The 15,848-nt window shown below is 31.3% G+C and overlaps 1 protein-coding gene across 1 annotated transcript; it reads left to right on the forward strand.

The window, feature by feature from the left end:
• Window positions 1–1,737: 1,737 nt before the first annotated feature.
• LOC147808531 (uncharacterized) lies at window positions 1,738–4,911 on the forward strand. Its single transcript, XM_087162600.1, has one exon. The coding sequence runs from the start codon at window positions 1,738–1,740 to the stop codon at window positions 4,909–4,911; it is 3,174 nt and encodes a 1,057-aa protein (XP_087018726.1).
• The last annotated feature ends 10,937 nt before the right edge of the window (window positions 4,912–15,848 follow it).

Raw genomic sequence — 15,848 nt, forward strand, 5'->3', positions numbered from 1 at the left:
GCAAAAGAAAGTGTTTCTGAGCATCCGAATAATATTAATATCGAAACTTTATTAAAATCGGTAAAAACCTTAACTATACCTGTACCCTCACGAGTTGAATCTTATAATTCATTTTTTCAGTCGTTGGAAAAAGCATTCAAAACAAAAGAAGTTCCCGAGCAATTTAAATGTGAAATTCTTTTAAATATTTTAGGTGAGAGAGCTAACAATTTAGTGGTTCACATTTCCGAAGAAGAGTTAACTAATTACGATAAACTCAAAGATTTAGTGCTAAAAGAATTTTCCCCTACACCACAAGAATGCTTTAATAAATTCCAAAGAGCACAAAAAATAAGTTCAGAGAATTATGTACAATTTGCGTCAAGGCTAAGTGCGACGTTTGAATATTATTGTCAATTACGTAATGTAAATGATTTTAAATCCGTCTGTGAGTTAATAGTATCGGATAAAATAATGAGTACTCTCGATAGAGAATTGATGACTCATATTAGTGTAAAACAGGGAGAAAAGTATTTTAAACCACATGAATTGGGACGTGAGTGTGATATTTATTTATCTTCGAAAGGCAAAAGCAAAAATGAAACATTTTCGAAATCTTTCAGTGGAAATACTAAGCGTTACGAATTTAATAAACAAAATAGAGTTAATAATTCGAGTGTACAGAGAGGAGCAACAAATGTATTTTTATCTGAAATAAAAAATGATAACTGTGTATTATGTAAAAACAATGAGTCTCATGCTTTGCAATTTTGCCCCCAATTCAAAAGAATGTCTGTGCACGATAGAGTAGAGTTTGTAAAAAATAATAGACTATGTTATAAGTGTTTTTCCCCTAGATGTGAAGTTAATATATGCAGAATGAGAAACTGCTTTCTATGTAAAAAGGCGCATCACAAACTTTTACATTATCCGAGGGAAATTAAAAACAATTCCTCCACTCCCAATATGGCGCCAATTAATGATCAAAATAAATCACAAACAACCGCGTTTAATGTAAGTGCTGAATCATTCGTTCCGAGAGAAGACACTACTCAAATAGTGGCGACCGCATGTTTTAAAAACAAATGCTTATTAAGTACGGCATTAATCCTCGTAAGGGATAAATATTCGGAATGGCAGATGTGTAGAGCGTTACTGGATTCGGGTAGTGAAACCTGTCTAATTTCAAATGAATGTGCTAATAAATTGCAACTTAAGAGTGAAAAAATAAATACATTGATTTCTTGTTTAAACGATACTTCTATGATGGTAAATGGGTGTGTTAAAGTGGCGATTTCAAATAAAAACAAATCTTTTGAAAGAGAATTAGATATGCTCATAGTTAAAAAAATCACAGAATTTATTCCGAATAAAACTTTAAATATAAATGTCGATTTTTCAAATTTCGTGGAATTAGCAGATGACACTTTTAATATTCCGGGAAAAATAGATTTATTATTGGGTGCAAATATATTTTACGAGTTGATAAAGTCGGAAAGAATTAAAATAAAAAATTCGCAATTGCTTTTGGTCAATAGCGTATTTGGGTATGTAGTGACCGGAAATTTAGATTCAATAAATGAATCAAAGGTTCACTGCGGTTTGATTCGTGATGAGGACTTAAATAAAACACTAGAAAAATTCTGGCAAATAGAAAATGTCGAGGAAACAATAACAAAGAGTAAAGAAAACTTAATTTGCGAGAAACACTTTGAGGATACTCATTTTAGAACTAGGGAAGGGAAATACGTTGTTTCAATGCCCCTAAAGGAAGATCCCTCATGTTTAGGAAACTCAAAAGATATAGCCCTCAAACGTCTCAGATCGCTGTGGAATCGCTTAGCTAAAGATGAAATTTATTTAAATTTATATCGTGATTTCTTAAAAGAATATGAGAAACTGGGACACATGAGAGAGGTTACTAGAGAAATTGAACCAGAGGTAACATATTATGCTACACATCATGGAATCTATCGTCCAGAAAAGTCCACGACAAAACTTCGTGTTGTATTTAATTGTTCTTCAGTAACTGATAAGAGAATATCCCTTAATGATATTCAGTTTAATGGAGGAGTGATTCAGGAGGACTTATATACTCAAATGCTAAGGTTCCGCACATATGCATATGCCTTTACTGCTGATATCAAAATGATGTATCGAACTATTTTAATCAATCCAAATCAGCGTAATCTTCAGAGAATCGTTTGGTGTGAAAATGAAGATGAACCGCCAAAAATATACGAACTATCTACCGTTACTTACGGCACGGTAAGCGCACCTTACTTAGCGCAAAGAACACTTAAACAGCTTTCAGTTGACGAACAAGCCAATTTCCCCATGGCTGCTCCCGTCCTGCAAAATAATTTTTACATGGATGACTGTTTGTGCGGTGCAGACACATTAGAGGAGGCAATTGAGCTCAAGCAACAATTAAAAGGGATTTTGCAAAGTGCTGACATGACACTACACAAGCTCTGCGCCAATCACGTGAAACTAGCACCAGATTCTGAATGTGATTATAATTTTGCAACGTTAATAGAGACAAAAACTTTAGGTGTATCCTGGAAACCAATTTTAGATTGTTTTCTATTCAGAGTAAAGGTATGCTTGGAGAATTCTTACACAAAACGTGACGTTTTGTCCACTATTGCCAAGCTCTTCGACCCGATTGGTCTAATGGCACCGGTAATAGCAAAGGCAAAGATTTTCCTTCAGCGTTTGTGGAGAATCAAAATGGACTGGAATGACTCTTTACCAGATGAAGAATATCGAGAGTGGCATCAATTTCTAGTGTCTTTAGAGAGCATCAACAATATAGAGATTCCAAGACGCATCTTCATCACTATTCCAAAAAGTGTAGAAATCCATGGCTTCGCTGATGCATCTCAGCAATGTTATGGTGCAGCAGTCTACTGTAAATCTAAAAATTCAGTGAATGAGACTTTGGTTAGTTTGATAACGAGCAAATCAAGAGTTGCGCCTATAAAAAGTCTGACTATCCCAAGACTTGAGTTATGTGCTGCTGTTCTTCTGTCAAAACTTGTGAAACGAGTGGATGCTGCGTTAAAGTTAGAAACTGTTGAAATATACCTTTGGACAGACTCTATGATAGTTCTAGCGTGGCTTCAAAAAGAACCCATAGATTTAAAAACCTTTGTTCAAAACAGAGTGGCCACAATACAAGAACTATTTCCTAATCAGCGATGGAGACATGTACCAACTGATGAAAATCCTGCAGACTTAGTTTCACGAGGTGTTGATCCTGATAAACTTCTGCACAACAACTTATGGTTTCATGGTCCGATGTTTCTTGCCGAAAATGACTATCCAAATCGAACTATAAGTTGTAGTGAGAAACACAATGAGTACTATTCAGAACTGAGAAACTCCACCACTGGAGACTTTGAGGACTTTCCGTCTGTGCTTAATATCCATACTAATAATTTTATAAATGATTTACTTGATTTAAGCAATAACTATATAACTATTTTACGTGTTGTGAGTTTTCTTTTCAGATTCATTTACAATTGTAAAAATCCAGATGCAAGAAAAATTGGTCCCTTGTTAGTAAGTGAAGTAAATGCAGCTGAAATTTGGTTGATAAAATGTTTTCAACGAAGTGAGTTCCCAGAGGAAATCAAAAGCTTGGAAAAGGGTAAGCCTATTCCGAGGAACAGTAAGTTGTCTTCCTTGTGTGTTTTTCTAGATGAAAATAAGCTGATGAGAGTTGGTGGTAGATTATCTCTGTCTGACTTGCCTGTTAATTCTAAGTTCCCCATCATTTTACCGGGTAAGAATTCTTTAACCACCATGATTTTGAGATATTGTCATTTAAAATATTTGCACTTGGGACCACAAGCATTATTATATCAAGTTCGACAAAAGTTCTGGCCTCTTAACGGTAGAAATAATTGTAGGAAAATTGTACATAGTTGTATCACATGCTTTAAAAACAAACCTGTTATGAGTAATCAAATAATGGCTGATCTACCAAAGGAGCGTACAAGACCTAATTATCCATTTAACATCACGGGAATTGATTTTTGTGGCCCATTTTCTATTAAGTTCAAAAACCAGAGAAAAGGGGTCACAAATAAGGTTTATGTTGCTGTTTATATTTGCTTGTGTACCAAGGCAATACACTTAGATTTTGTAACTGATTTAACGTCTCAATCGTTCATTGCCAGTCTAAAACGTTTTTTTGGGAGACGGGGCAAGTGTTCAACAATCATGACCGATAATGCAAAAACATTTATCGGTGCTAACATTGAGATTAAAAAGTTAAGGAAAATGATAAATTGCCCAGATGAGACGTTAGCCAGTTATTTTACTAATGAAGGGATTGATTGGAAATTTATCCCACCAAGGTCACCAAACTTTGGGGGAATTTGGGAGGCTGGTGTGAAGTCGTTTAAGTTCCACCTAAAAAGAGTAATCGGCAATCAAAATTTAACTTTGGAAGAATTTTTAACAATTTTGACTGAAATCGAAGGTGTTTTGAATTCCAGACCTCTCACTCCACTTTCACCGGAGTTTGATGAATTTGAAACTCTATCACCTGGTCATTTCTTGATAGGTAGGCCCATCACCTCACTCGCTGAACCCCAACTAATAGATATAACTGAGAATAGGCTTTCTAACTGGCAAAAGATTAATAAGTATAGTCAGAGAAAATGGAAGTTGTGGAAAAGAGACTACCTTAATAATTTACAGGAACGTAATAAATGGAAATTTGAAAAGAATAATGTAGAAATAGGAACCCTGTGTTTGATAAAGGAGGAGAATTTACCATCTACACAATGGTTAGTAGGACGGATTGTTGAGGTGATGCCTGGCCATGACAGAAAAATAAGAGTAGTGAAGTTAAGTTTACCTAATGGCAAACTACTTCAAAGAAATGTTCGTGACATTTGTATTCTTCCCATAGAGTAATTGTGTAAATGAAAAAATAGCTTTAGTTTTATATCTCAATGTCTTTTATATTACAATGTTAATTGTATTTAGTGATTTATATTATTGAATATAACAATGATTGCCTGGTTGAACCAGTGCAATGTGGGGCGGTATGTTCAGTTTTGTATGCGAGCAACGCCCTCGATGTAAAAAACGAGAACTAGTGTGTGTATTACCAACCTCGAAAGAGGCAAGTGTGTGAATTCAATGTGCAAATAAAATAACAGTCCGCTGCGTTAATATGTGTTTTGTGTCTCATGTTAAGAGAAATAACACCCTGCATTTCAGAGAAATGGGGACACTTTGCATTTACTCGAATGATCGTTTTTTTTTTTTTTTTTTTTTTAAATCCTGTTTAGGAACACATTAAAATGCATAAGAATTGTATCTTATAGACAGAAACCGATTGAAGATTTGAAATTTGGGACTCGGAAATATTTAAGATCAGATCAGAAATCTCCCGCAATGATAAAAAATTTCTCAATAATTAATTTTGTAAATTAAATGATGAATCACTGTTTCTTTTAGATCTAAATAAGTGAGCATTTAAAAAATTAATGTTTTGAAATAAGGCTAGTTTGGAAGGTTTTACCTTTTACGCAGAAAAATATATCGGTGTTTCATGCCGTACTTCATAGCCATAGAATATATATATAATAAATTTAACATTTTTCCTTATCTTGTTTTAAAATAATAGCAAATAATAAAAAATATGTTTAATAAAACGACTGCATCAAAGGGTTAGATTAGATCAGATAACACCATAAATGTCCAAAGTTGACTTTATTCTTGGAAAATATAAATTTCTGAAGTATTAATAAAAAATAGAATTATAAATTTTCCCTAAATGTTTTATTGCGAATTAAATTTAGGTTGAATTTTCGGCAGAGGTTAAAGTTTTGGTCAGCAGCTTGCATAATATTTCCGACTTTTTTTTACATATTACTATAATATTTCCGACTTTTTTTTACATATTACTATAATATTTCCGACTTTTATTGTTCTATAACAAAGTTATCGATTTTGTTAACGAAAAGTGTTCTAAATAAGTCATTCGTAAATAAACAGTAGTAAAAAATTTTTACATTTAAAATGATAGACTGGCTTTAAGATATTCTCGTTTGAACCGATGATTTCACATTTAACCCTTTCGCGCCGACTGTCGCAAATACATGACAGCATAAAACCGTATCAATCAGGGTAAAAAGATAAAACTGGTAATCAAAGTAATTCTTTAACAGTTTATTTGTAGGCGGAGTTATAATTGTTTGATTTATTTAATTCACCATTACTTCAGTTCAAAATAAAATTATTTAGTTATACTTTGAACTAACATTGATTATATGTATGATTAAACTAACAATAATTAAAGTCAAAGCAAAGTAAGTCTGTCAAATTAGTGACGCCTATATTTAAGCTACCGTTTTTTATTTATTTACATCCTGATTCTGTACAAATGCTTTTATGAATCACCCGTCCCCAAGGGGTTAATGACACAAATTTGTTTGACTTCAAAATGTAATTTATGTACCAAATATATTACAATATGTTTTATATTAACAAGTTGAATGCCACGCTAATTGTACATGGCTTGCCCGTCTTGCCGAAAGGTAAATAACTACAAACTAAATTTGCAATAATTAGACAGATTTTGCTAGTTTTTTAAAAGATTTAGCGTAACATATCTGCTTGCTTGCTTTATTTAAACAACTGGGTGGCTAGGCCACGCAACAGCCCCTAGCACATCCATCTTTAAAATATTATTACAGTGAATATAACATTTTGATTTATGTAACAGTGTGGTAACATAAAAATAACCATGATTAGAAATTTGTACAACTTGATCGATGATTTACATAAATTGCCTTTAAAAAAGAAGTTAATACAGCCATGATTAGGTCGATATACATGAGATACAAGCTTTATCTGTGATATTACATAAATTGCAGTTGAAATTTGAAATTGAGCATAAAAAATTGATGATAACATATATACAAATGATCGGGAAAATTATGAAGATTATAAATAATAATTATGAAAATTATAAATTATAAAGATTCTACATAAATTTTTCTAAGCCATAGTGGCGCCATCTGGTGTGATAAACATTCAAGAATATAAATATGCATAGTACTAGAGATATTATCAAAAGTACGAAAAAGAGTTCAGGTTTAGTCAAAGTGGCTTTAATCTGGAGTGGAGTCACGCATGATTGCTTGAAGTAGTTGTAAGACTTCTCTGTTTCTTAATAGTTCTTTTAATTCTTTGATGATTGAGACAAGTCTATGGCCTTGACCTGCCGTTGTTGGTGGAGTTACAGTTGGAGTTGCTCGAGAGCCCTTCCTGGGGGGACGGATGCTGCATTCCGTGAAGTTGGCGGTGTGTGCCTCACCACAGTTGCAGCATTTGGGTGGTGTAGTTTTGTCTTTATGGCACTGAAAGGAACGGTGGTCGGCGGCACATTTAAAATATCTTGGTTGAGATTTGCACGTTCGCTGTGTGTGGCCGAAATTCTGGCAGTTGTTACATTGGATTGGGCTATTCCCGCCACGGAATCTTTCAATTTTCACGGGAAGGTCACAAATATTGGTAACTGAGTAGATTTGCTGATTTTGGTCTGTTTTGATCAATATTGTGAGAAAAAGTGGGAGGAGCCAATAGGCCTCGCCCACTTTTCTCTTAAACTGTATGACTTTTTGTGTTATAATGCCTGTCTTGGCTAATTCAAGGGAGATATGTTCTGCATTAGTGCCAACTGGTAGTCCACGGACTAGAACTTTAATGTGCATGATTGGTAGATCTATTTCTGGAGTTGTGGGTGGAGCTGCAGTTGCATGGTAATCCTCCTTGAGTTGGGCTAAGTCAGGATCTACATTGGTTTCAGAAAGTTGCAAGGAAGTGGCGACATCTAGTAGTAATGGAGGGCTGTTATTTGTAGTCATGAAGGAATTTTCTTCAGATTTTTCAACGTTATTTTGCTTTTTCTTTTTCTTTTTCCACTTTTTTGGAGGGGGCGCTGCATTATTTTTAGCTGTATTTTCTGTATAGGTTGTCATTTCGCTTCTCTGTTCTAACTTTTGGCCTGCATCTTGAGTTTCCATAAGTTGAGTTTTGAGTTGCGAGCAATTCTGGAGTACTTTCGCTGTTGTTTCAATTTGCTCGTTGGTCATCCTTATCATTTCCATCCATTCTTCATGTAACATTCGTTCACCTGGACTCATGCTTTCCACATTTACCGTTGGTTCTCGTGATGTCTTTTCGGTTTGCCGTTTTCCGCCACGTGGATGATTTTGATATGTAGCCATATTGCGTGATTTGATTTTGTTGTCGAATTCTGTGGGTTCCTCATCCGTCGTAGAGTCACTGAGGTTTTGACGCCCGGTAGGCGTGCTTGTCTTTCCACCACGTCCGCAACGTCGAAGACTCATTTTGCAGTACTTTAAAAATTGAATTGAATAAGCTTAAACTTAATTTTTGCACTTTACTTTAAACTACGAGCTTCAAACTTTGCCACGTCCAGACATAATTGTGAGAGAATCATTAAGAACTACTCACCAAAAGGATTAAACATCAATAACTCAAAACTTCAAAATTTTTTCCTCCTCAGGAACATCAAATGAGCGGCATCGAAGGCAGAAACCAGGTTTCGCATCGAAATTTCTTTCGACATAGACATATCACATCGCATGACCGTAACATATCTGAAAAAGATGGTGAATTATATAAGCCTACGAATTGTTTGTAAATCCTTGTGAAGAATATATTTCCAAATTGGTTAAAAACTGTAGCTTGTAAAAAAAGATTTTCCTAGAAAATTTGAAATCAAAGAGGCGAATCAGTTCAAACATTTCACAAGCCATACAACAAACAAAAAAAATAAAAATAAATAAATAAAAACTGTTCCCCAGTGCAATTAATCTAATGGATAAGGACTTAATCTTAAGGCCTCGATAGCTTAACCTAAAATATACTAATTAATTTGTGCAAACGATAGTTTAAGTTACAAAATTTTTGTTTAACAAAATTTTTGTTTTGTTAAACAAAACGACAAACGTTTTGTTTATGACCTGGTTTTTTACAATAGAAAAAAATTATTCTCTTATTCTTGAATGTATTATTACTTGTTCTAGGAAAATTATTTGAAATACTGTTTCATTGTTAGTTGGTTTAATTAAATTACGAAATTTAAGTGCATTCGGCTAGTGAGTGAGCTTCATTACAGTATGAACAATTTTGTAGCAAATTTATTTTATTGTTTAAGGCGTCTATCTGATTTTGGATATTAAGGATATCTCTATTAGCAGGGGCGGCTGAACTTAATATGTTATGGGCCTCAGCTTGTAGCATAGTCTGTTGGGCTACTGAAATATTATGAGCTTTATTAATAAGCTCTTTAAAGTTGTCGGTTTTCTCAAGCATAAGTTTTTCTTTTAAATTTAAAGGTAGGGCATTAAAGAGTTGTAGGGATTTAATTTGATTGAGAGCTACAGGATCCGTGACAGAGTTATAGGTTTTTGAAACTAAAGTATTAATTCTATGGCCAAAATTTTTTATGCCCTCACCTGGCAATAACTGAACATTATTAAGAGTTAATAAATTAGTAGAAGGATTATCCTCATTTGAAAAAAAAAGATTTTAATAGAGCTATTGCATCATCAAATTTAACACTTTTAAATTCTGGGGACGTTTGAAAATAATTTCTGGCATTGCCAGTAAGCTTCGATTTTAAAAATAACAAAGCAACATCATCCGACCAACTATTGAGTTTTCTTAAATCATTTACTTGTTCAAGAAACCATTCTGGAGACTCGTCTCCACTATAATTTTGAATATTGATATTTATTTTTTCCGCCATATCGTAATTTTTACCTCTAGTTATGAGGTTTAGGACCTCTGTCATAAATATATATTGAATTATACGCATCAGATAAGCAACATTTTAACAATACACATCACAAGAAAAACAGCACCATACGGCACCAAAAATATGTTGTATTGATATGATTCAATGCAAATTTTAGAATAAATAAATAATTACAATATTAAATTAAGGTATTAATCATAATAGGAAGCATTTAAGGCACTAATGGCAATGTATAATATAAAAGTGAAAACATAAAATGTGATCGTATATTTAAAGACAGTGTTCAAATGGATTTACCTGATCCTTCGTTCCAGAAGGATCTCCAGGATCGTGTGCTCTAATGGTGCACCTTGAATAGGAAAAAAATCACGAGAGGTTTTTTTAGGAAATTTTAAGAAACTTTATTTCTACTTCTCATCACTGGTTCTAGATGCAGGTGGCTCCGGACAGGTGGTGTTAACACATACGGGATCTCGTGGGAGAAAAACTCACATCTTAAATAAAAAAAGTAATCATTCACGTTGTCTTGCTGTTTTATGAATGCTTCGCTATTTTCACCTTTTCAATGCTTGTTATTACGTAGGTATTGCACTTGAAGCTGCAACGACCCATTTTTTTTTTATTAATTGTTAACACCTGATCTAAAAACACGAATTTTACTAGTGGAGAATGTGTTGGTGTCAAAACTCTTAAAATAGTTAAATCTCTATGAATTTATTCATTTTCAATTTTACACCTTATCTTCATACAAAAGGGTTTCTTCACAGGATGATTATCTGTAGTTAACTCTAATTTCTCATGAACGCATTTTTTCCTTCATAATGAATGTTCTACATTCAGCTGTCAGACCACCCAGATGTGTTACAATTTACTCATTCATTTCTGTAGAAGATAAGCGTTATCAGCATAGCTTCTAAAGGCTATTGTTAAATGAAAATTAACATGGCATATAGTAGGTTTTCTCCATTTTTTACCTGAAGTTGGGACTGATATCTTTGTCACCAAAATTATGGTGTGGTAGTGTAAGAAATTTCTTTGATATTCCCCTTTCCTTTCAAAGAAATTTCTTGTCACCACACCCATATATACTGCACCATATGTATATAAACAGATGCCGATTTCCAACTGTTCAGTAAAATGCAGAACAATTTAGTCCCATACTCAAAAAGAAATAATTACAAGTGAAACGTGACAGAAAGATAAATCTTAGACTAGAAGGCAGTGTTGAAATAGGAAGTAATTGTGTTCCCTAGCATACGTAAAGAATAGCTGTCTGGCTGATTAACGATGGGGTCGGAGGTTAAAAAATTATGCATTAAATATAGTAGTTAAATATAGATTATTAAATATAGTCATTAAAAATTTTAAAAATGAAATTAAGAAAAATTAATAGTTAGTAAATAAAAATTTAGACATTGTTTGTGTATATATATATATTTGCTAAGCTTTGAAGATATTGTTATATAGTTGTACATTTATTTTGTTTGCTTTCAATCCACTTTTTCAATTTATGATAATTTTTCAATTATTAGATTCTTATTAAATTGCACATAAACTTACTTTTACTATAGCATTTATTTATAGAAATTCAAAAGCAGTTTTATAGTTTTTATTATGAATATAATTTTTTTAGATCAATTTAGTTAAATACACATATTTATGCATTTTATTTTTAACGACAATATTTTAAAAATTCTTGAGAAAAATTATCAAATACTCGTATGAAGAGGACACGTGGAAAAATTACAGCAATAATTTATGTTTCAAAAACGAAGAAATGGATGCTTCAAAATATTTTTATATAAATTATGGAAAGACATATATAAAATTTGGCATCTATTTCGAGTCATTTACTTTCAAATAATTAAAAATTAGTTAAACAATTTAGATTATTTACAAGAACCTTATAAGAAATAATTTTATTAATTATTATACTTCTTCATTTTCAAACTTAAAAATTTTTTCCGATGCACCGAGTTGAAATTCACATAAAAATATAATTGCTAGATAAGATAATTTATTTGAAAAAAATTGAACTTTTCGATTTTTTAAAATGATATAGAAATATTGTACTTAAAATATTATTGTTCCAATAGTTCTTCAGCATTTTTTTAATTTTTATGCACAAGTTTACAAACTCTTTTATGGTGCAGCGTTTGAAGGAATATTATTTACAAATGAAAACTACATTGAAATGAATTTAATGCTGGCTAAAGGGAAAAATATTTTTTATACCTTGAGGAGGATTTAATAGTTTCTGGGGATAATATTTTTAATGGTTTCAGAGCCTTGTTAAATAATAAGAAAAGTTTCTCTTATTTCATATTATAAATTGATATAAAATAAGACACACATTTAGGTTGAATAATATTTTAGTACTATCACCAAATCAATTTCTTCTTAATGACTGATGTTAATTTTAAATGTTGGTTTCTCAGAAATTTAAAATTCATTTTTCAATCATTTAAGTTATTGAATTATATTAGTTTTTGTTATACAAGAAGAAAAAAAGGATTTTTTTTGTGCGAGAATATTATTATCAATTTAAATGTTTTATTTAGATTTTGTATAACTGGATTACATGGAATTACATACTTATGCTTCAATATAAATAATAAAATTAAAAAAAAAAATGAAAACCAAAAACAAATGCAAGCATTTATTAATATTTTATAAATCTCGTTACGTTAGCGATATTCTTGCTTCAAATTATGTCTTTCTTCCCTCTGAACTCCTATTTTGGGGATATTTCCACAGGTGAATAAAGAGATGATCAGTCATTCTGTCAATGCAGAGTAAAACTGGGGGTAGGAAATTTTTGCTACTTGTTTCCCTACTTCGGGCGTTTGCGGTATTCTGGGCATGTTGAGGTTTGGAGGGCTCGGTATTTAAAGAGTTAAATTTATGCCGAACTCAGCAAGGATAAAGCGCATCAAATGCGCAATTTAAAATTCGCATGTCGTAATAAAATTATCGGAATTTTTCACACTACATGGGTTTGCATAGCAATAATTGGCGGAAAAATTTTTTAAAAGAAAGAAAGAAAGAATTGAAAAAAAAAAAGACAAAAAATCACTTAGACTGTTTAAGAAAATCATTTTGATTTAAGATGAAACATTTACTAAACATACATTTACTATAGAATCTGTAAAAACTGGCTTTTTTATTCTTCTTTATTATAATTATTATTATTTACCTTTTTGGTTGATATACATAATAAAGTAAAATTGATTGTTAATGCAATTGTTGTTGTTGTTTTCATTTTCCTTTAAATTTGTTAAAGATTTCAGGAAGGAAAAAAAATCCCACTTAATCTCATTTTGCGATAGTGATTGTAAATTTAAATTTATTCAATCATTATTAGTTTTATGCATAATCTAAAATCATTTAATTTCATCGTTTTTTTTTCTCTTTATAACTATATGTTTTTTTTTGCTCAGGAAATACTTCTTTCATCCTATTGTTTGGAGAAAAGCATACCAGACATGTTTGCTCTATGGAAAGACATTTTTATTGAGTAAGTTTAATTTTTTACTTCTCTGTATTTCTGGTAAGTTTTTTTTACGTTTCTTGCATATTTTAGTTGTATGGAATAATTTTCCTTATGTTATGAAAATTTGCAAACATTTGTCGAAAAATGCTTTAAATTTAAAAATTTTAAGAATTTGTGGCTCAGCTTGCAGTAGCATTTAAGAGGTATCTTTTCTTAACAAGAATATCTGTAAAAATTAGGAATTATAATTTCTTCTGTTGTATTTAACGGCATAAGAAGCTCGAATCGGTATATTCAGTCAGCGAAAATGACGCTTCAGAATTGATATCTTCCTCCTCTTCAATGGACTCGTCCGAGATTCGGCTGAATGATTGTGGTTGGAAACTTTTCCATAACACCACCAAAAGATTTAAGACATTTTTTCTTTTTTTCAACCTTCAAAAGGACAAAAATATGCTCACAGTGGTGATTCAAAAGTTTACTGCTAGTAGCCAACTGATTTCCCCCTTTTTTTAATTCAGAATGCTCTCCATTTGCATTTCTTTAAAAAAAATATGGAGTTAATATGATTATATCGTAATATTTCGTTTTATTTCCCACTTGTTTCTTAAAATTTTTCTTCATTTTAGAAATGAGTCTTACAATGTTTATCATCATTTGAAGAAGGCTAAAAAAAATAAGCCTTACATTTATATCATATTAAAAGTTTTCTTGATCCTTTAAAATTTTTTGATATTTAAAAAATAACCGCATGTTTCGAAAAGGGGAAACTGTTTAAAATACTACAGCTGACAACTGGCCAGTAGAAAAATTTTGTAAGTTTGTCCTATATCTTCCTAATATTTACATTTTTTAAGGTAAACTTTTACTTAATGATTTGAACTGTAAAGTACTTTTTTTTTACTGAAAGGTTCATCTTGAGGATGGTGATCATTTCACACAGTTGGTGCGACTTATTGCTTCAAATATGGCCCAAGGGGTGTCCCGTAATGGCCACGCATATGCCATGAGAAAGTCCAGCAGCACCCTTTCACCTGTTGCTGCTGTCAGAGAAAATACATCTGGCTTGGCTCAAATAATCACACCCTTTACATAAGGTTGTCTAAGAAATGTTGATCTCTAAATGAAATTTTAATATAAGTTTGTTATAATTATATGCATTTGTTCAATATGGCATGAAGATTGCAGACATTTCATCATACACTATTTAAATTGATCACATTTGAAATATAATCAAATGTAATGCATCATTTGTTGCCTTTTAAGAGTAATGTGTAAATGTACAAGCTATCCCCCCCCGCAAATTTTTTTAATCAAAAAAATTAAAGCACCAATGAAATAAAAGCTTTTTTTGATGTTCAAATTAAATTAAAATTAATTATTTTCATCCATTTTATTTAGATTTTACTTAAAGATTTCATGACTTATATTCTTTGTTCTTTTATGTTTTGATTTTTTGGAAGCAAATTGTTTCAGTTATCAGTTAGGAACTTAAATTTTATCTTGAAAAACTCTGTAATATCAAAATTTTTATAGAAATTTTTTAGAAAAAAGTATCATTTTTTTTCAATTGAAATTGTATGGAGATTCTAATAAAGATTATTAGTTTACTTAATGTCTTGATTGATTTCTAATATTCCGATAATTTAATAACTATTAAAAATTTATGTGGTTTGATACCGAATAAAAATATCTGATACAATAATTTTGCATTTTGTTCATTAAACTCTAAAAAGATTTAGAGGAAAATAGCATTTATTGTTCTTGAAAAAAGTAAGCTCTTTTTTTTACTTATTTTAATTTCCAATTATATCCTTTTAATTTCACGTTCTTGAAAAATTTGGTTGAAGCTTCTAGCCATGATGAAATACTTCAAAAGATTAGGAAGTTAGCTGATAATTTATTTTACCTAAAGATCAAATAGTATCTATTTAATATCTCAGTATATATTTTTTCTTTTTCACTTTTTGTGCTTAAAATAATAATACGATATATTTGTTCAAATGAGACATTTTTATTTATTTTTATTGACCTTCTGCAAAGTTTTTATTCTTCGTATAATGTATTGTATAAAGTTACATTGCATGATATTTATTGCAAAATTTTATATTGCAAATTGAATAACTTATTTACAATTCTTACTACAAAGTGTTTTTTAATACACTTTTATTCATAGGGCAAGCAGTAAACTTTAAATATTTATTTATTTTATTTTAGTTTGTCGAAAAATCTGCATATCAGCAGAGTTGCCACTTAACAAAAAGAACAGGGAAAACCTAAAAAAAAATCACTTGAAAATGCAAGGAATTTCGAGTTTTTCTTTAGAAACTGGGAAAATACAGGGAATTTTGTTTCGTTATTTTCGTCTTTTAAAAAATTGTGACCACTCAAAATACAATATATGGAATATTTAAGAAAGATATTTCAGGTATACTGAACTATTTCATTTACTATATCAGTACTTGTTTTAGGTCTGCTCAGCTGTTTATTTTTCCACGAAAGTTTTCAAACAATTGAAACTAGTTTAGTTAGTTTTTTCCTCCTCCAGATTAGAGTGTC

Source organism: Parasteatoda tepidariorum, chromosome 5, assembly GCF_982258835.1.
Source record: "Parasteatoda tepidariorum strain Cologne lab strain chromosome 5, Ptep-v5.0, whole genome shotgun sequence".
Lineage (NCBI taxonomy): Eukaryota > Metazoa > Arthropoda > Arachnida > Araneae > Theridiidae > Parasteatoda > Parasteatoda tepidariorum.

Excerpts from the sequence above, each read along its gene's own strand:
- LOC147808531 (XM_087162600.1), top strand. The coding sequence starts at position 1,738 with ATGCCCCTAAAGGAAGATCCCTCATGTTTAGGAAACTCAAAAGATATA.